This window comes from Talpa occidentalis, unplaced genomic scaffold (assembly GCF_014898055.3).
Source record: "Talpa occidentalis isolate TD23 unplaced genomic scaffold, MPIMG_talOcc4v2.1 talOcc4.14, whole genome shotgun sequence".
In the NCBI taxonomy this organism is placed as follows: domain Eukaryota; kingdom Metazoa; phylum Chordata; class Mammalia; order Eulipotyphla; family Talpidae; genus Talpa; species Talpa occidentalis.
The window spans coordinates 74,830,517-74,853,020 of NW_023601433.1; the positions used below are offsets into that span (position 1 = coordinate 74,830,517).

Sequence of the window (22,504 nt, forward strand, 5' to 3'; positions counted from 1 at the left end):
TGTTTTTCTTTGATGTTCTTCCGAAGACTCTTCTGGTTTTAATCAGATTGTTCCCACATAAAATACAGTGGAAATCTACAATAATAAAATCCCTATTCTATGTCTATGGGGAAATAAACAGGATGGGGACTGTCCTTTTAAGGGGCTTTCCCCTTCCCATTCCCCAGACTCAAAGCCTCTATTACTGGTGGGTGTTTTGGCATCAGTTAAGGGCCTTCAATCCTTCCCTCCCTCCATGTTTTGCTCTTTCATTAAAGTGTTTCTGTTGTCTAATTATATCCTTTCAATCAAATTAGAGACTGCAGCATCTGGTGAGGACCGTAACTGCTGCCATCTGCACCTCGTATATACAGTCCTTTTCAGCTGAGAATCACTCAACTTCCAAATGGCAGGAAGAGATTTGGAAAAAGTTTAGTTGGAAGGGAGGTTAACTTAAAAGGAACGTCTTCAAAGGCTGGGTCTGACGCCCTGTTTGCTGTGATGTGTGCACTGCCACGCAGAGTGTCAATGGCTTGGCTCACCAAAGATTCTTCCCTAGTGCTTCTGGCAAATGAAGGGCTTCTGATTGTCTTAGTTGACTGAGTCTTCTCATCCTTGTTATGGGCTTGAAGGGGCCCGGGGCAAGCTGAAAATTTCTCCCTTGAGAAGTCTTTTGTTGTATGGCCACTGGTTAATGGATATTACACTTTCTGTGTATTTGACTATTTCTTCTAATTCATTGGTTTCAACCAAGAAGGATTTTACCTCCAAGAGACATTTGGCAACATCTGCCATTTTTGATGATCACAACTGAGTGTGGGGGTGGGGGGTGGGATATGCTTCTGGCATCTAGTGGATACAGGCCAGGGATGCTGTTAAACAGCCCCCACACCAAAGAATTATCCTGCCCCAAACATCAGTAATACTGAGGTTGAGAAACTCTTTCTGAGCCATATTACTCTTTTGTTCTTACCTTCACTGTGGCTGGGAGTAGGCAACTGATCAGCATCTTTTTTTCACTCTTCAAAAAGTAGGTTCTCTAGTACATAAACTCCTTAAGCATTGTGAAGAGTGTTTCAAAAACCTTAATAGAGTAAGGTCTACGATTCACTGTGTGTGTCTCTCTCTCTAGAGGAAAATTGTCAGATTCAATACAGGACACAGAGTGAAATTTGAATTTCAGATAAACAATGAGTAAATTTCTAAGTGTCTCATGCCATATTTGGAAATATTTATAAAGCTATTTATCTAAAATTCAAACTTAGCTGGCTATCCTATATTTTCATTGCCAGGGTAGATTTTCATTTGCTAAATTTACCCTAGGGCCTCCCTGGTGGTGCAGGCGGTTGCGCACTGCACTGTGAAGCTGTCCGCAGCCTCTGCAGCACGGGTTCGATCCCGGCCAGCCTGCGAGAATCCCAGATGACCCAGCAGACCTCTCCTGTCTCGCCCCTCTGCTCCCCTCAGCAGTGTATTTCTTCAGTCTGCCTGTTCTGTTCCCCGCTATGTCTCCAGTGAATCCTCTCGCCCTCCCGCCTATCTGGCCTGTACCCCGGCTCTTGTATAAAAATAAAAATAAATCTTTTTAATAAATCAGTTAATCAATCAATCAATCAATCTACCCTAGATCCATGAAACTTTAAACCTTTGACTATGGAATCAATTGGTTGGGCATGATCTGCCCTTGTTGCTTTGGATAGCTGGAGTGACAGAACTGCTTGTTGTTGTTTGTAAGTCAGTGCTATACTGAGTCTTTCCTTCTGCCCAAAACTGTCTTCCTGGCCAGAACGTCTAAAACTTGTCACTTGAGTCATATTTTTATGTTGGGGCCAAATAATACGCTCTTGTCAAATGCCTCCTGTATAGCTAGCATCTCTAACTAGTCTGTCCCTGTGCCAGTTCATGGAAGACTAGAGGTTTTTTTTGCTTCAAATTTTACTTTATATATGTGCTCCAGAGATATGTTCCCTGACAGTCAGATCCCCACTGAAGAACTCTTTTATTACTTGGCCACCCCATATCAACCAAGGGAAACTGAATAATCCAGAGCCTGGCTTCCATGGAACATTGGCTGACCTCCAGGACTCCATTATTAGGGAATTTGCTTGCCATCTGAAATTAAAAATAGGGCACAGGCAATACTGGTGAAACTTGTCCAGAAGTTGGACTTTATCAGTTTATTTTATCTCCTTTTAGTCTGGTCTCAAACTTCAGACTGTGGGAAATAGGGTTGCTCAAGTGATGGTGAAGCAAGGTATAGGTTTGAACCAGGTGTCTCTTAATGCACACTCTGTATGGAAATGTATAGTAATTAAAGGATTTTGATTATTCCCCATTACAAATGGCCTTACTATAGATTTCCTTTAAATAGCAGATTCTGGGGCCTCCCTGGTGGTGCAAGGGGTTAAGCGCAGCACTATGAAGCTATCTGCAGCCTCTGCAGCATGAGTTCAATCCCTGGCCTGCCAGGGAGCAACCCACATGGCAAAACAGACCTCTCCTGTCTCGCCCACTGCTCCCCTCAGCAGTGTATTTCAGTCAGTCTGTTCTGTTCCCCACTCTGTCTCTGATGAATCCTCTTACCTCTCCTCCCCCGCATCCCTGGCCTGTACCACAGCTCTTGTATGCATAAATAAATAAATCTTTAAAAATAAACAAACAAACAAAATAAATAGCAGATTCCCCTGGCTTAAAAAGCAAGTATTTTATTTTCAAATATTTAACTTACATAAACTTTCCTATAACTTCTCATTACTAAGTCATGATTGCCAGCCTATATGCATAAATTGGTAAGGAAATCAGAGCACTCTGAATGTGTCTGTTAATAGGTTTACCTCCATCTCCCCACACACTTACTTCCCTCATTTGACAAACATTTGCCAAGCATGTTCTATATGGTCAGTAGTTTCTGAGGCTACAAAAATGAATGAGATACTGATACTCAAGAAACTAATGGACTAGTGGAAGCAAGGCCAAGTGCTTCTTGAGCCATCATGGTTTAAGTTGATCAAGTCTTATAAGCACTGTGGTAGCAGGTGCTGTGGGACTTGTTTTAAAGCTCTTGATTTCTGCAGGATATAGTGCTATTTGTTATAGATCCTGAGCTTTCAAATAGTTCTCCATTTTTGTCCTGTTTTTTTTTTTTTTTCCTATGGAATTGGCTTATAATGAACTAAATTACTGTCCGTCAGAGAATGGGATTTTGAGCTTTAAAACATCATATGCTTAGGAGCCTTCCTGGTGGTGCAGGGGTTAAGTCTCCGTGCTATGAGGCTGTCAGCAGCCAGTGCGGTATGAGTTACCCTGGCCAGGGAGCTGGCCCACATGTCACAGCAGACCTCTCCTGTCTTGCGCACCGCTCCCCTCAGCAGTGTATTTCAGTCAGTCTGCCTGTTCTGTTCCCCACTCTGTCTCTGGTGAATCTTCTTACCCCCCATACCTCTGCCCTGTACCCCAGTTGTTATATACATAAATAAATAAATCTTAAAAAAAAAATAAAACATCTTATGCTTCCTGTTCCCTTATGTGAAAAATATTGCTAATGTGAAATTTTAATTCAAAATTGAAGAGGATACTTATAAATAAATATCTAAAGTACATTGAGAGAGATATAATAACTACAGAATATGTTCTGTGGGTATGGGCAGTAAAATCCATGGTTAATTAATGAAATATTTTTCTAAGAACTTCTGAGCCAATGACTTCTGAGTAAGTCTGTTCTTTAACTGAGGTTTGACTTACTCTATCTCTATATATTTTATCTCTATATATTTTAAAGCTAGATACTGATAGGTTAATGGTTATTCTTTCTCAGAAAGAATGGCAAAAATACATGTACTTCACAGTGGCAATCATGGCATATTTTCCAGTGAGTCCTGCCTGGGTAGGAGTGGAGCATATTCAAGATGAGAGTCAAAAAACAAAAACAAAAAGACAAAACCAAGATGAGAGCCAGATGGGGAAAGCCTGGTCCTCAACCAGCACTCTACTCTGGGTCTTCTCTGCCTTAACAATTGTTTTTCAGTTTTTCATGTAGTAATAATAGGGCCACCCGAAATGTTTTTATGGGTCTTTAAATTTAAATAGCTGGTTATATGTTAATAGAGATGAAAAACTGGAGATTCAAATCGAAGAATTCAAGTCCCCTTCCAGAAGTATAAATTCTTTAGTTAAAATAAGAAGCATAGCATTTTCTTCTGTTACTGTTTGTTTTTTTTTTTTTAAGATTTATTTATTTATGCTTACAAGAGCTGGGGTACAGGCCAGAGATGTGGGGGGGGGCGTGCTGAGAGGATTCACCAGAGACAGAGTGGGGAGCAGAACAAGCAGACTGAGTGAAATACACTGCTGAGGGGAGCAGGGGGAGAGACAGGAGATGTCTGCTGCGCCATGTGGGTTGCTCCCTGGCTGGCCAGGGATTGAACTCATGCTGCAGAGGCTTCAGATTGCTTCATAGTGTGATGCTTAACCCCTTGCGCCACCAGGGAGGCCCTTCTGTTATTATTTTTAAGGACACTGTTTTCTTGAATGAAAAGGAAGGTCTAAAATATATTTTAATGAAAAAGCTACTGATAACATAAAAAATAGCAATGATTATTTTCTGTGATACTCCTACTGTGGACAAAAGTACAATTTGTTCTGTGGTCATTTGAACTGTTAATATGTGGTCCAAGAATATGATACATGAATGTTTGTCTTGATTTAAAATGACTGGTTTTATGGATGATTGAATTTATTTATAAAGAAACTAAAGTAGCTTAATTGTAAAGCAAAATGTTAGTAACTATATTAAAGAGACCCTGTAAAACTTTTATCATGGGAAATTTCAAACATGTACAAAAATTCAGGAATATAATGAAGTTGCATGTCTATATATCTCCCAGCTTCCATGGCTATCAGTCATGGCCAGTAAAATTTCATTCACACCCTATTCATTCCCCAACTAGAATAGTTTGGTAATAAATTCCAGCTATCATCTTATCTGTATTTCAATAGGTATGCCTAAAGGATAAGAATTTTTTCAAAAGCACAGTAATGGTATTGTTATCACACCTTAAAAAACTAACAATCCATTAATACAATCAACTATCCTATTAGTATTCAATATTCAAATTTCCCTAGTTGTCTCATAACTGCTTTTTACATTCAAATCAGAACCTAAGCAAGGTATGACTAGAGAATGTGACTTTGTTTCTATTAACCTGTGTTTTCTCTCTTTTTCCCTTGCAATTTATATATTGAAGATGAGGTTTCTTCTAAGCAAAAGAATGCTTATTAACCTCTTCAGAGAAAGGGCTCACATGGGAAGTGAGTTGTTTTTACCTTAGGCTTCTCACTTCCATAAGAGAAATATGTAGAATTAGAGAATCTTAAGCCTGGAAGAGACTTTTAGCCAGTAGTTCTTTCTAGTCCTATCACATTTGACTTTTGAATCTCACTTTATTTATTTATTTATTTTTTAAAGATTTATTTATACAAGCACCTGGTACAGTCAGAAGCGCAGGAGGGTGAGAGAATTTACCAGAGCCAGAGTGGGGAACAGAACAGGCAGACTGACAAAGTACACTGCTGAGGAGAGCAGCAGGCAAGACAGGAGAGGTCTGTTGTGCCATGTGGGACCCTCGCCAGCGGCCGGGGATCGAACCGGCACTGCAGAGGCTGCAGGCAGCTTCACAGCCCAGCACTCAACCATTGCGCCACCAGGGAGGCCCTGAATCTCACTTCGTTTTGTTAGAATCTTGAAATTAGAGAGAATGTTGAAACCTCTGGCTCATATCTCCTTGTTTCACAGGTGAAGAAATGAAACCGCAGGTTGTCTGGGTGACTTACTTAAATCACAGTGTCAGCTGCTTATCTGGTATAATTTCCTCTTTATTCCAGTGGTACTCACTGTGTACTTTGTGTTTAGAGAATTCTCCACCCCAACCCAAACTGACCTTGCTTTATTCTAGACCTGATAATCTTTCTCCATATGCTTGTGAGAATCACAGCCATTATTAAATATGAGAGATTGTTCTGTCATGGCTTCAGCTATGTGGGAGTGGGAAAAAGTTGGAGGCCACTGCCTTCCTAGGGCCATGAGCCTCTTTACTACAGGGTTCCACAAAATGGAAACAAGCCTTCCTGTAGTGCTTTTGAGTATCTGAGGGCAAAGGCGGTTTGCCAGGAGCCTGGGCGTACCCACAAGTTCCCACCGGACACCAGAATGTACTGGAAATCCAACCAAGCAGCAGATCTGTTGTGTAAACATTTGACAGCACTCACTGTTGTGTTGCTCCAAATGTTAAAAGGAGCTTTTTCCACCTAAGTCTTGTATTTCTGTAATTGACCCACCTACCAAATTTTATAGATGCCTGTAAAAGAACAGAAGATATTCCCACTGGAAAATATTCTTCCATCTTACTTTAAGATGCCAAGATTGAACCTAATGTTTACTCATTCATATTGATTCCAAACTAAGCCCAAACCAGCCAGATTCCTCCAACATTGGATCAATGGAAATGTTAAGTGCTACATAGACCATAGAGTTAACTTTAAGGATTAAAAACACTGATTCCCGGGCTTCCCCTGGTGGCGCAGTGGTTGAGTGCTGGGCTACGAAGTGCGTGCAGCCTCAGCAGTGCCAGTTCGATCCCCAGCCACTGGGGGAGGGTCCCACATGGCGCGCAGACCTCTCCTGCCGCCTGCTGCTCCCCTCAGCAGTGTACTTCGTCACTCTGCCTGTTCTGCTGTCCTCTCTGGCTCTGGTGAATTCTCTCACCCTCCCGCGCTTCTGACTGTACTCAGTGCTTGTATGAATAAATAAATCAATCTTAAAAAAAAAAACTTAAAAAAAACACAGTGATTCCCATGAATATTATATGTAGAAATCCCACTGGTAATTCTACCAGAAAAACTAGGAATATTCTAGACTCAATATGAGAAAAGTTTTCATATAGTGTTTCTCAATAGTGTGGTTTTGGACAAATAGTAAAATTAATAATGACCTATTAGTAGTGCTTTTTTAAGAACATTCTTCAACTTTATTAACTCTTACCAAGAGAAACAGAGTGTCTTTAAATTAGCTGCTGCTTTCCTACATCTAGCTCGCATATGTTAAGTTTAATTATGTTAAAAGAATACCTTGTTATAGTTTTAAGCATGAACTTTAAAAATGCAGCGCATGTATAAGCTGGTAGTTATATTGCCTGAGACTCTATTAACTTGGCATTTTCCTCACTTATAGTAAGTACAAATATTGAATTATGATTTCAGGAGCATATATAACAGTGATGTTTCATCATGTGTACTTTGAATTTTTGATTAAGTAAAATCTACTGGTTTCATTTTACTTTTTTTTTGTTTGTTTGCCTCTTAACTCATTGAACGCTAGGACTCAACACTGGGTTCAGGCCACATTATTTCCCTTTCTTTTTTCTTCAGTATATAATTGTTTCTCAAGAGAAATTATTCCTTAGCCCAAATATTCACATTTCATGGTTCAGGAACACAGGCTAGTGATAAACATCCATGGAAGTCAAGCCAAAGGAATACTTTGTTTCAAGATCACTTTGCACTCTGAAAGATACCAGCCTTCTTCTCTTCCACATCTTTCACAGAATCATAATTTCTGTAGAAATCTATGTATGCCTTCTTTCTTGGTTCAGCCATAGCAAACTAATATCCCCTCCAGGGGTACAACGAATGCACCAATAATATGAAATTGCAGACGCTGGGCAGAAGCCCTCACATCTGAGATTTCGGCAAAACCCTGAAAGTCATGGTAGTTATTCTCCTCAACAGGGTCATCCTTCCACACTGGAGGAGAAATGGAGAGTGCTCATTTATTTTACCATATACATTTTTTACCATATACCATATACATTTTACCATATACATATTTTACCATATACATTTTCTATCCTAATGGTAGCCTGATAACTATAAACAATGTTAGTAGGATGATGCGCCAATCAACTCATGTTATATTGCTTTTTATAGGTGATTATTTTTATGGACTAGAATAAACGATATGATCTTGATGGTTATAATAGTTTCAAATTTATAATAACATTAGCTTATTTTAAAAATTATGATTACATAATAATTTATTAGGTACCTACTGTTGTTCTAGACATTTTACTTGCATATCCTTCAACTCTTTCTGATTGCCCTGAACTATAAATAATCTAAGCCCCCATTTTACAAGTGAAGAAACTGAGGCTTGAAGAGGTTAGCTTAGTGGTAATGCTTGTAAACCACAAGGCTAAGATCTGACTCTAGCTACTAAATGAGCTTTCCATACTGTACCACATTGTTGCTAGAAGTTTTCTATGCAGAAAAATATTTGATGTAAACTATTTCATAGCTTTTGTAATGAAATAACCCTATAAAGTCCTTCCTCCCTCCTTAGCTTTCCTGCTTCTCTATTTTGTAGCTGTCACTTATTCAGGGGGTCCTTGACTTAGATTAGTAGGTCTTGGGGCTGCATAGAAGGGCTTCAGGGACTCTATGAATACTTCTGAAATTGTATGTATTTATATGTAACATATATATATATATATATATAAATAAATCTAGTCATCCCCCTCATTTCAGAGATAAAGAAACTTTTACAAAAAGGATGTGTTGTGTAAGAAGTCAGCAGAGAGGGACCAAGTCAGAGAAGCAGAGCGGTGCTATTATTCTTCAGTGCTTTCCCCTGCCCATGGGGCTTTCCCTGTCCTGACTAAGAGGCCATGCCATCCTCTGCTCTCAGACAGCCATGTTAGTGCCTTTCTCTCCTCTCTATTGCATCTCCATTCCAGTATGTGAAATTCATAAATTGTTAAATGATTGTCCATTAAATAAAAAAATAGGGGACTACCAACCTAGAAAGCTAAAATTGACCCCCCCACCCCCCACCGTGGCACAAGGGATTAAGTCTCAGCACTATGAAGCTATCGCCAGCCACTGCAGCATGAGTTCAATCCCCAGCCAGGGAGCTAACTCACTTTAAGAATTGCAATGTGAGGGGCCTCCCTGGTGGCGCAAGGAGTTAAGACGCAACCTATGAAGCAATCTGCAGCCATTGCAGCATGAGTTAGATCCCCTGCCAGGGATATCCACATGGCGCAGCAGACCTCTTCTGACTGGCCCCCACTGCTCCCCTCAGCAGTGTGTTTCAGTCAATCTGCCTATTCTGTTCCCCACTCTGTCTCTGGTGAATCCTCTCAACCCACGCCCCCCATGCCTCTGGCCTGTACCCCAGTTCTTGTGTGCATAAATAAATAAATCTTTAAAAAAAATTGCAATTTAGAAAATATAATTGGAAATATATAAAAGTCTTCTGTAGCCCATGCCTCTAAATTAATTGAAATCTTCAAATAATTTTGCTTACAGCCTGTGAGTATGTGAGATTCTGGAGAATTTGAAATGTACATATCAAAATTTTGCATATATATCAGTCAATCCTTTTTTTATACCCAATCCTTCTAAATTTCAAGAATAATGAATAGTAATAGTTTGATGAGGGAAACTGTTACTAGCTTTTATTTTATTATTTAAAAAAATTATTTATTTATTCATACAAGAGATGGGATGTAGGTCAGAGGTACAGGGGTGGGGGGGGTGAGAGGATTCACCAGAGACAGATTGGGGAGCAGAACAGACAGATCTACTGAAATACACTGCTGAGGGGAGCAGCAGGTGAGACAGGAGAGGTCTGCTGTGCCACTGGGTTATCTCCCTGGCCAGGGATCTAACTCATGCTGTAGTTGCTGGCGATAGCTTGATAGGTCTGAGACTTTAACCCTTGGGTCACCAGGGAGACCCCTACTAGCTTTTATTAACAATAAAAGGTAATGAGCTTTCATCCAAACATAGTTTTTGACCTCAGATCTTATTCCCACAGGTTCTATGGAAACCAGAGGATTTGCATGTCCTAATGAGATTCCACTTACCTCAAAGGGATTGCGATAAAATTACCATCTCCAATGTTTAAAATAAATGTCATGTACATTCTTTGGAGGATTTTGGAAATGGAGGGAAAAAATAGGGGACTACCAACCTAGAAAGCTAAAATTGACCCCCCCACCCCCCACCGTGGCACAAGGGATTAAGTCTCAGCACTATGAAGCTATCACCAGCCACTGCAGCATGAGTTCAATCCCCAGCCAGGGAGCTAACTCACATGGCACAGCAGACCTCTCCTGACTCACCCACTGCTCCCCTCAGCAGTGTATTTCAGTAGATCCGCCTGTTCTGCTCCCCACTCTGTCTCTGATGTATCTTCTTACCCCTCCACCCCCCACACCTCTGGCCTACACCCCAGCTCTTGTGTGCATAAATAAATAAATCTTACAAAAAAAAAAAAGATAAGTTAGATTATGTCATTTCTCTGCTCAGAGAAATGACAGTAGTTCCCACTCACACCTAGAACAAAAGCCAAAATCTAATTTATATAACCCTCAACACTTTACAGGTCCTGACCTTGCATACCTCCTCCTCTTCATTTTCTACCCACCCTGCCCCAGGCACACATCCTACTTCAGTTATCATAGAGAAATCAAGAAGTTGTCTTGTGGTTCCCCAAACCTGCCAAGCACATTGGTGCTCGTAGTGTGCTTGCATATTCTGTGCCCTCTGCCATTAACACTTTCCACATTTCTTCCTCACTTGGTCCACATCCCTGCTCTTCTCTCCTCTCTAGGCCTTTCCTGACCTGTATCTAAAAGAGAACTTTCTCTATTGGGTTCCCATCTCCTTATTCCATTTTTCCTTATATAACTTTTTACTATATGATGGGAATTTTGATTGGTGTCTCTTCTGTTAGCATATAAGCTCCATTAATGCAGAGTATTCCCCACTGTAGCCCCAGTAAGTATGGAATTAATACTTGTTGAATGAGTTAATGAGTATAGGCTTTGCTCATTCTCTTTCACTGACTATACAGTTGGTCATATGATATTTTTTTTTTATTATTTTTAAAAGATTTATTTATTTATTTATTTATACAAGCACTGGGTATAGTCAGAAGCACGGGAGGGTGAGAGAATCCACCAGAGCCAGAGCAGGGAGCAGAGCAGGCAGAAGGACCGAAGTACACTGCTGAGGGGAGCAGCGGCGGTAGGAGAGGTCTGCGCACCATGTGGGACCCTCCTCCGGTGGCTGGGGAGCAGCCGGGGATCGAACTGGCGCTGCAGAGGCTGCAGGCAGCTTTGCAACCCAGCGCTCAACCGCTGCGCCACCGGGGAGGCCCTGATATTTTATTTTTTATTTATTTAAATTATTCCTTGCTTATCTAGCTAACAACCTTATGTCAGTTTCATAGCAATAGAACAAAAAGGTGACAGGGTCCTCATTGCTTAGTACATATCCTAGAATTCTGATGAAATCAAGGGCACACATATTCTAAATCCAAAGTACACAAGTTTGTTTTTCTTGCTTTTTCCCACAACTGACATGCACTGGTGAGTGGTCAAAAAATGAAAATAAAATACAGTACTTTGCCTTAATTTCCCTAGAATAACTCAGAACTAGATTTGGTTTGGGAGGAACAGACTAATACAAACAGCCCACACTTTCTTATTCCTTCTCTCAGATGCCATCTCATCTGCTTGTGTAGATGAGGACTTAACACTTGTGTGGATGACTCCTGTTGTATTCCAACATCAGTCAAATGAGCCTCTGGGAACACTGACTGTAGGTTGCTGTGTATTGATTGCTAAGGCCTTCCATTGGTTGGCTTGCATTTCTGGCTCCTGGGCCACTCCTCAACCACTTTTGATAGGAGAAAAAGATGTTTTAGTGCATATTAATTAAAGTTCTAAAAATTGACAAAGGTTGACTTGATGTTCTTAAATAATCTAGGCTAGTGCTTCCCAAACCAAATTACTTAACAAAATCACATGGACAGCTTTTTAGAAACACAGGTTTCCAAGTCCCATTCTAGCCCTGGGATAAGATGGGGCTCTGGTGTCTGGTGTGGTTCTCTTTCTTTTCCTCCTCCCTCCCCTCTTTATCATCCTCTTCTTTTTCATCATCCCCTATAATAGATCATATATGTTCCTAGTGCTGATAAGTGCTACCAAGCAAACAATGACAGAAAAATAGGAGTAGAGATGGTGGTGGTGGGGGGGTGGTTCTGAGGAGGCATCATTTGGTCTACTATGGGAAGTATTAGGGGGAATAACATTTTTAAGCAAGAAATGGTGTGGTGTGTTCACAAAATTAAAAGCTGACTAGTGTGATTGGAACATAGTGATTGGGGGGAGAGCTTGGTGTACTGTGGGAGGGAGGGCCTGGACACTTTGCAGACAAAAAGGAAGGGTTTGGGGTTTTTCCCCAGCACTGATATCTTCCTGAGAACTCTGAGCACTGTCTGGAGTCTAGATTGCGGGAGAATAAAAGTTGAAATTGTGACACGAGACATTTTGGTAATGAGTGGTCTAAAATAGTGGCACCCAGGGCCTCCCCGGTGGCGCAGCGGTTGAGCGCTGGATTGCGAAGCTGCCCGCAGCCTCTGCGGCCCGGTTCGATCCCCGGCTGCTCCCCGGCCACCGGAGGAGGGTCCCACATGGCGCGCAGACCTCTCCTGCCGCCCGCTGCTCCCCTCAGCAGTGTACTTCGGTCCTTCTGCCTGCTCTGCTCCCCGCTCTGGCTCTGGTGAATTCTCTCACCCTCCCGCGCTTCTGACTGTACCCAGTGGTTGTATAAATAAAGAAATAAACAAACAAATAAATAAATAAAAAAAAATAAAATAAAATAAAATAGTGGCACCCAAGAGAGAGGCAAGGGTGGTTTTGGGGTACATATTTTTAAAAGGTTGATAGGACTTGCCGATGAGTAGGAAGTGGGATTAGGGAGAGGGTGGGGAAAGCAAGGATAATACCAAGGTATGGGGGTGGCTTAGAGGCAATATTGGGTGTGGTTGAGTGCCAGTTGCCTCATGGCAAACTGGCAAAATGGGAGTAGTAAGGGGGTGGTACAGAATCAATATTTGTAAAGCTCTTAGAATAGAGGTTGGCACACAGTACAGCACTATGTAAGTCATAGTGCTGATGTGGATGGTGTTATATTCAAGGCCACACAGCTGGTTAGCAACAAGTCCAGGATGAGAAGCCAGGCTTAGCTTTTTGGTTCAGTATATTTTAAGCTGTACCGAGCTGTCTCCTTCAATTACTATTGAACTTTTCATTTATGCATGTTCTTGGTAGAGGATTTACTCGTAGTGGTACACGATGAGTCTCCCTTATTGTAACATGAGTGTTACACAAAACACAATAAATTGATAGAGTGTTATGTATAGCTTGGAATCCCAGGTTATTGTAGCTGTCCTAAAATGGCACAATTCCAGAGAAAAAGCAGGGCCCAGATTGTGGGATGAAGGGGTACCAAAAGAGAGATGTTCTCTGGACAGAATTTAAATATTAAGGGAAATATCTTCCAGAATATAGATGTGCTCATGTTGTGCACATGCTTAGGCTGGAGTAGGCTCATGCACTGCAACAGGAGACAGCATTAAGTGTCCTTCATATCGGAAGTTATAGGTCAGGATGTGCCAGGAGGAGGAAAGAAATAAAGCTAAGAATGTTAGCGTAACTCCTCCACATTGTCAGATTTCTAGTGATACATCTTAAAAGAAGTGTTTGAAGTGCTTCTATCTGTCAGTTTCAACTAAACTAATTTTTAAAAATTGCTCTTTGTGCTGTGCCTTTCTCATGAACCTCTGAGAGTTTAATGCATGCAATATGTGGGGGAAAATCCTATCAGCCTCAATTCCCATCCCCCTAAAGTCTGAGAAGCAGATTTTAGAAGCATATTGTTGCACCTGCAAGGATTTTGTCATTTTATTAAATGGACTGGAGACCATGTTCAGTGTGTTTTGTAGGAAGATATTTTAGAAAAAGGTGCAGAAAATAGCTAGTTGGCCCCTCTTCCCTGTGTTGACTGTCTCTTTGGTTGCACCTCTATCTCAAACAGCATAGGAAGGACTGTTCTTCATTACCAGGGAATGTGAGTCATTCCCAGACTTGTGTGATTGGGATTCCAAAGCGTTGCTGTATCCGATGGTCTTATTAAATCCAAGTGTCAGTGCAGCCTTTCAGACTGTAGGGGAGAGCTCTGTTACAGCTGGTGACCTGGTTCTAGTTACCACACAGAGACACTGGCAAGAGCAGTGACCCCCTCTGAGCACCCAGAATTCCTCATGGATGGCTGTTCCCAACTGTTCCCAGATTTGGGGGTTTGCTGGTTCACTTCATGGGCCTCAACACATATCAGCTCCCTGTTTATAGGCTCTTTGGGATCTGTATACTTCAGGGGGAAATGTTCTAGTGTCTGTAGACAAGCCAGTGCTACAATTTAACCTAGCTTTTGTAGGGTACCTCATTTCAGATTTACTCAGCCCTAACATGTTAACATCACCGTGACCAGGATCTAGCAAGACATTATCCATTCTCAGTTTGGTCCAAGCAAAACAAATAAAACATCAACTAGAGAGGGAAGGGACTATAGATGTTGCCAGAAAATTAGTTTGCTCTGTCTTTTCTTTCTCCTAGAATGTTTCACAGCCAATGGTGCAGATTATAGGGGAACGCAGAACTGGACGGCACTACAAGGCGGGAAGCCATGTCTGTTCTGGAACGAGACTTTTCAGCATCCATACAACACTCTGAAATACCCCAATGGGGAGGGGGGCCTGGGCGAGCATAACTATTGCAGGTAAGATGGTGCTTCCCTATACTTAAGAAAATCTCTGGTCTCCTCTTCAGACCCCTTCCAACCTTGCTCACTATTAAGGAAGTCTGTTTTTGACTCATTTTGGCCAACTTAGAAGACCTTTATTGTCACTGTTTTAAAAATCTTTGTCCCACCCTCACACACATACACATTCTACTCATCTTTTCAATTAGGATTGCTTTGATCCTGGTTTTTAGACCTCTGCTTTCCTATCTGGTCATTTTCATGTCTCTTGTGGAGGATTTTTACAGTTGACCTTACCACCAGGAAACAATACACAGACAGCAAAGCTTCTTAAGCTTTGGGGAATATAGTGGTCAAGAAAAGCACCATCTGTAACCCAAATCTTCCTCTGCTTCTGAGCAAAAAGGAAGCTGCCTTGCATAATCCCACCCCTTCCAAGTCCAGGATAACCTTGCTGTGGGAGCAGCATTAGCCATCAGATTTGTGCTGTTTCCGTCCTTTCGGTAGAGTAGGTGTTTCTTTCCCTTCACCTCCTGTGTCACTAGCAGGGGCTCTTAGCCTGAGATCTATGGTGTTTCAATTATGTACTCAAAATTTTTTGGGAACCTGATCCATGACTTTAATCAGATTTTCAAAGTTACTTATGCTCCAAAAGAAGTTAAGAATCACTGACCCGTAAGGATGATTGTTAAACTTTTGTTTTAGCTATTCACTCGCAAGTTCCTGGTAATATGTCTCATTGTTTAGCAATGTGTTGAATTTAATTATTAATAGGACAGGTGCAAAGGCAGCCTCTTGGGCTATTGGGATAGGGAAAAATGATCGCTGTAGTACACTTTGAGCAATACTCTCCTTCATTTTACCAGTATGTTGGAATCTCAGCCCTGGCACTGTTGACCCAGCTGAGCCAAGATATTTATACCTTTGTGGGCCACACTGTTTACCTTCTGCGCTCCCTGTGTACCTTTGCTCACATTCTAGGGCCCTGTGGTTGTCTTGAAGTCACCAGGCCTGTAATCCATGTTATCTTTATCCATGTACATTCAGCTCTTTTGTTCACCGCTGTCCTAAGTTGTACCAACTGGCCATTCCCCCATAGTTGCTGTTGCATTATTTTTCGTTTGTTATTATAAAACTGTTAAAAGCTTTTTAAAAATCTCAGACATAGCAAATAGATATTGTTTAAAGTCCCCCTCATTTTACTTCTTTCCCACCAAATCCTCCCTATCAAGCCCCACTTTCCAGAACTAATAATTTGTATATAGGCTATTCCACATTTTGCTATCTTTTGTATTTTATTATGAAAGTTATATATGCTCATTAATTCTTTTACATTTTATTTTGAAAGTTATTCATGTCCATTAATTTTTGCCTTTACATATTAAAAAAAATTAGTCCATTCTGGGGCCTCCCCGGTGGCGCAGCGGTTGAGCACTGGGTTGCGAAGCTGCCTGCAGCCTTTGCAGCGCCGGTTCGATCCCCGGCTGCTCCCCGGCCAGCAGAGGAGGGTCCCACATGGCGCGCAGACCTCTCCTGCCGCCCGCTGCTCCCCTCAGCAGTGTACTTCGGTCCTTCTGCCTGCTCTGCTCCCCACTCTAGCTCTGGTGAATTCTCTCACCCTCCCGTGCTTCTGACTGTACCCAGTGCTTGTATAAATAAATAAATAAATCTTTAAAAAAAAAAAAAATTAGTCCATTCTGGTTTATTTCTTGCTCTAGTTTTTTTATTCATAGGAATAGTTGGGTTGGGTTGGGAAGAATGTTTAGGAAGAAAACCAGTGTTTGTTTTTTGTTTTACATAATTATTTTCTTGTCCTAAAGTGTCTCTGTAGTGGGCTATTAGTTTATTCTCGTTCAGACTTGCTTTCTTTCAAGTAGTCTTCTCAGAAGATCTCCTGTTTTTAAGTCTGATTTAAAGTAAATGAAAATTTATAGTGAATTTTAATTTATATGAAAAAAAATTGTTTTCTCACTGATCAGCACCTAGTTCTACTCATGGACTACCAGAAATGCACCAATAAATATCCACCAAGAGAACTGTAAGAGGCAGGGAGGACTACCTTCTTTCTCGGTCCTGACAGACTACAATCCTTTCCTTTGATTTGATGGAATGTACCAGACCTGAACTACCAGTTTATACTTCAAAAAGGGAGGCTGAAATTGTGGATTATTATTACATTGGAGACTCCCAGCCTTTGTTTCTGCACTGTAGCAAAGTTAAAGATAAGTTTGCTTGTTCCTTATTAAGCTATTCTGATGCTTTTCAGAATGGTTCTGACATTGATAACACACAGTTGTTTTCTAAGGTCTTTACCAAATACTACATCAAAGCTGAACACTGAATAGAGGGAGGAAAATGACAGTGAAACACTGTTTAAAGAAGGGCTTTGTTCAAGTTCTCCTACTTTGATTTCTCAGCTGACACCTGACACCATGTTTGTTTTGTGTGATGTTTCCAGACATGTTTGAGATGTCTAAGAGATGGCGAGTAATGGAAACACACTTCTCTGGATGAGACATATCTCTGGATTAGAGGGGAAGACAGAGAAGCCGAGGAAGAGCAGAGTTGGCGCTGGCACCTGCCTTTGGGCACAAAAATAAAGGGACCCTTTGTGCCTCAGGGCAGCTTATCTTCTGGGCCACACAATAGGCTTATCCCTTTCAGGCCTGATAGGGGTTGCTCCAAAGCTCTGGCTGCAGGGTCTTTATGCCCATTTCCGGCCTAACCGGAGTGTCACGTTTCCAGTGTTCTGAGTCTAAATAAAGGGAGCTTGTAAAGCAGTGAGGAGAGGCCAGGCTTTTCTGTGTGTCCAGTGGCCCTTGCCATTTTTCAGTCTGTTTCAGCTGTGTTGCCCACTATTGTGATGGCATCTCTGCATTGAAGGGACCTCAAAGGGCATTTATTCCAAGCCACTCATTTAGAAATGTGACATCTTTAAGAAATATTATTGTTACATAAAAAGTAGTTGGTAGGATTACAGGATTATATATTCTAACAAAATCCTTGGCAGAGTTTTCTTCAGAAGTCTCTGAGAAGTTGGTATTTTGAGGTAGAAGTAGGACCCATTTCTATCAGATATAAGTTGATAGAAACTTGATAGGTTTCACCTGATAGGTTCAGTGGCACCTATATTATGTGCATTTGATTTTATTGTTTCAAAATAACAAAGTGTTCATTGAAGAGGAAATAAGAAATTAAAATTGCCAGTAGTCCTATTATCCAGAAACACTTTCAAGGATTTACTGTACATCCTTCCCTTAAGGATATACATGTTTTCAAATAACAGCATTGTGTCTTCTGTCATGTTTTAAAATTACCTTTAAATAAAAGCCTAATAAGACATTGTAACTATCTTTCCATATTAATAAATATATCTCAACACATTTATTTGACCAGTCCTTAATTATTGGGCATTTATTCTTCCCAGATTTTGTATTATAGAAATTCTTGTGAACATCTTTATAAGCAAAGATTTTCTTAGAATAATATACTAAAGGAGACACTGCTGATTAAAAGGGAGTTTGCTTACTTTTAGGGTCTTTGACACTAATTACCAAATTGCTATCCTGACCATTTGTGTCCATTCACATTGTCACTCAAGTTTTGAGGGCACCTGTGTTCGCCCTGTGTTCTCTCAGCTGTGGGAAATGCTGCAGTCCCAAACATGCCCAGCACTGTTTGGCATAATTTCTTTAGTGGTCATTTGTCCCAGTTACACTGTAGTGAGTTTGTGTAAACAAGTAACACCTTTGATCACACCCCTCCCCACCTGGTTTTGTAGTTTACCATTTTTTTTCTTCATAGGTGTTGGCATTGAGATACATTCCAAAGATAAGAAGTAATGAAGAAATGGAAACACTCCTTTTTGGTAGTGCTGAAAAACAATGAGCCAGGTGACTTGAACAATGGAAATGGAAACATTACTGGCTGTGTCCTTTTCGCCAACAGAAACCCTGATGGAGATGTGAGCCCCTGGTGCTACGTGGCAGAGCATGAGGACGGTGTCTACTGGAAGTACTGTGAGATACCTGCTTGCCAAAGTAAGTCTCAAATGCACCTCCTGCAGGTTTAGGACACTGCCAGCTAAGAAGCAAATTGGAAGGCCACTGCAATGGGCCAGTAGTTGAGGCAGGTACATTCATAAAGCAGGTGAAAAGAGAAGCCATTCTGGGCTGAGGATTTTCACTTTTCCTCATTGATGCTTTTCAGAAATGGGAATGCCCAGTACTCTCAGCATCCCACCCCCTGGATGGATAAGCTCAATCAGAATTTCTGCTTTTATTTAATCTCCTCCACCTTAACTGCCTCAGAGATGGCAACAGCTCAGTAGCAGACTAGAATAAAAAGTGTTTTGTAAGTCTTCCTCTGTTAATTTGTGTTAATTTTTTGAAGTGAATGAAGAACACCCAAATAGACAGTAAAATTAAGTTACAACACTACTTATTATTTCCACTTGACATGATGTGTCAACTGAAAAATGATTTTTAGTAAATATCTAATTAGAGTCCCTCCAGAGCCAATGTGATGTTCCTTTTTCTCACATTAGCATAGTGTACACACATGCACATAAATCAATATATGTATATATTTACCACTTATAACTTGTCCTCTCTGCTAAAAGCCGTTTTCAGCCTTTTACTATAAGGTCTGTTTCTGTCTCATTCATTCAGTCATTCATTCCTATGTTCAAAATATTCCTATTTTGAATATTCCTATGTTCAATATTTCAAAATATTTTGAATATTCCTATGTTCAAAATATTCCTATTTGTTCAAAATATTCCTATTTTCAAAACCAAAACTGAACTGGGTGCTGTAAGGAGTTTACTATTGTAGTCTTGGTAATACCTTTAAATTTGCTAAAGAAGCAGGATTTCTCAATCGTAGCGCTGAAGAAAAGGACAATTCACTCATAAGTATACCTGGCTATTTTTTCCTTATTTTTTAAACCTTCTTGCTCTCTCACCTTACTCACTCCTCAGTTCAGGAGGCTGTGTATATAGAATGATGTGGGGGTTCATGTGGGACCTGGGCCCCTCACTCGGGGCCACTACAGCAGTCTAAAATCTGATACCTCCAGCAAGAAGGGCAGCCCTTGACACCGGGCTGCAGGTGCAGTGCTCACCTTTCATGTGTTGCCACTGCCTGACAATTAGGCCCTGCTCTCACTATCCTTCCAATCTGAGTGTGTGTCTTGTTCAGTCCCAATTCTGAGAAAATAGTAAAGACTAGAAGAATAGGCTTTTGCTCAGTCTGCTTCATCAAAATTTAAAATGAAAAACATCTCATTTGGCTCTCGTTATGTAAAGAACAAAGCGGCAGGGGGAGAGGAAAGCAGATTTTCCTCGGTCCATTTGTTTTATACAAAGATAGTCTTTTAGTAACAGCCTATGTCACTCTCTCAGGAATAGTGAAGGGGGGATTTCAATCTGGGCGCTTTTATATGGAAAGATAATCCTCAACTTGCATTTATAAAATATAAATTGGGCCAATGGAAGCTGACTCATGTAGTTATTGAAACCAAATTATAACAAAATGGTACAAACCATCTAGTACCCCTTTAATTCTTAATATTTGTCAGATGTGCCTTGTTGTTCCAAAAAAAATTAGATATCATTTCCTTTTCTTATGGCTCTTTGGTAACTCTCTCAAAGTTTCAATAACTGGCCTTGAAATGGTCTGGATAGAGAGACTTACAAAAGTTGGGAATGAGAACTAGGAATACCAAGATTATAGGTGTGGGGTGAGTAGTTTTGGTTCTTTAGAAAATCTTACTGTTTGCTCTGTGGGCACCAGGGCCTCAGACCTTAAGTCTATCAGAAGATTGTGCTTTTAGTGTGTCTGATTAACAGTCCTGAAAATCTCCTGTGCTGTTTACAGCAAGAGTCTTTAGTAGTTGCCTGGTGGACTCAACTGAGATTCAGCCTGCCTGTTTTATGCTAGTTTTCCCCTATTTCTGGATATACAGAATCATGAATAATATGAGCCCTCTGTGAAGCTCACTATTCATGATTAGCATTGAATTTGTCATACAGGAAAAGGCCTGTGACATGATCAGATTCCTGGAAAGTTCATATCTGAATATAACAGACCCAGCAGGAGCCAGGGGGTACTGACTGTTTAGGGACAAAGCAGAATGTGGTTGAATGGTGGGCCATTGTGTGGAGACCGGAATCTCTGCCCCTTGGCATGTTACGTAGAGAGCTAAAACAAGCAGGGATGCAGAGATGAAGTATGAGTCAAAAAGAGGGCAAAGAGAAGTTTGAACTATGCTCTTGACCTATGGAGCACAGATCAGAACTTACTATTAAATAGAAAACAACTCGAGGTAATTGGATTTGCTCTTCAAACCACTTCTCCTGCAAGTTCTTTTTGTAGATAGAAGAAATGCAGATTTTTTAAAAGCAAATTACAATGTGATCAAATTTACCATCGCCCTAAATCTCACTCTCTAAATCTCTAATCCTGTTGGTTTGGCTTTCGAGGGGGGATATCATTTGACTTAATAACCTTTGCTTATCTCTCTTCTGTTAAGTAATTATCCTCACCATTCTAATTCCCATTTATTTCATTGCTTTTGAGGGACACTCTTGTATGGACCTCAACTTGGGCTTTTCTTTGATCTTTTTTACTTATAGGTTCTTTATAAAAGTTTTGTATGGTTTTTAAAAGTTAATAGTCTAGTCGTAAAGGAGGTTGGTCCTGCAAATGGCATTTAAAGACTAATATAATTTCTTCACATAACTAATTTGGGCCTGAGGTCACAGGCATGAGAAATTTACCTTCTCAACTTGGAGTGCTGTTTTTTGTATGCTATAAAATAGTCACCTGATTTCTACAGGCCAACCATAAAAACCCATCTTTGAATCTTTGAAATAGGGACATTTGAATATTAGTTTATATTAAGGAATCAATTTTAATTTTATTAGCTACAATAACGGTATGGTGGTTATATATTTATTAAATATTTATTAAATACATATTTATTAAATGCAGGACTTTAATATATACATTTTTAAAAGTTCTTTTAAGTCACAGATACACTGAAATAGTTGTAGCTGAAATTACATTATATCTGGGTTTTGTTTTAGAATGATCTAGCCTACTAGAGAGTAAGTGGGTGGGAATAAGGGAGACAGATGAAACAAGAAGGGTAAAAATAAACAGATATATAGGTATGTATGGATGCTGGGTGGCAGGCTTATTATTCTTTCCTACTTTTGTGTGTTTGAAGGTTTCCATTGTAAATAAATTTTGTAAGTTTAAAAATTTTCATAACTTTTAAAATATTAAAAAATAAATACATGGATTAAAATGTGTAACATGAGTCACCTTAATTGTGATATTGTTTCATGTAGCTCACAGGTATCTGAGTTAGTTATTAAAATTACTGATTAAAGTTTCAGTTAATAAACTTAACTAAAATCATTAAAGTTATTGAAACTATTAGTTATTAAAAATAGTTTGTTATTAAAGGTAGTTATTTAAGTTATTAAAGTTTAAAATCACAAGAACTTTAAAAGTTATTAACTGTGACAAATGACATTTCTGAAGGTCCTGCCATATACCAGCCCTTATATAACATGGGAGACAGCAGGATGGCATGGTCTACAGCCTGTGGGGAGCTGCTAGTCTAAGACCAAAACCAGACACATAAACAGAAAAATGAATGCAAGACATCTCTAGTAAGTGAGATGAGTGAAGGGTTAGGAGGACTGAGGAAAACATCTGCCCTGGCATAGTGGGAGGCAGGAGCTACTGTTGGTCAAAGAGGGCTTCTGGAACAAGCATGGTCTTAGTACAAGACTTCTCTATCATTATGGTGTATACAGTGCACAATCTGAGTCAATAGGACTGGGTCA

At 40.3% G+C, this 22,504-nt stretch overlaps 1 protein-coding gene across 4 annotated transcripts in view; it reads left to right on the forward strand.

The window, feature by feature from the left end:
* The window catches only part of KREMEN1 (kringle containing transmembrane protein 1), a 63,390-nt gene that overhangs the window by 6,218 nt on the left and 34,668 nt on the right, over nucleotides 1–22,504 (forward strand). For all 4 annotated transcript variants that reach the window (XM_054695225.1, XM_037510811.2, XM_054695224.1 and 1 more), the window contains exons 2-3: nucleotides 14,499–14,661; nucleotides 18,592–18,683. In XM_054695225.1, the coding sequence (XP_054551200.1) occupies nucleotides 14,499–14,661; nucleotides 18,592–18,683 (255 nt within the window). The remainder of the gene's footprint in view (nucleotides 1–14,498; nucleotides 14,662–18,591; nucleotides 18,684–22,504) is intronic.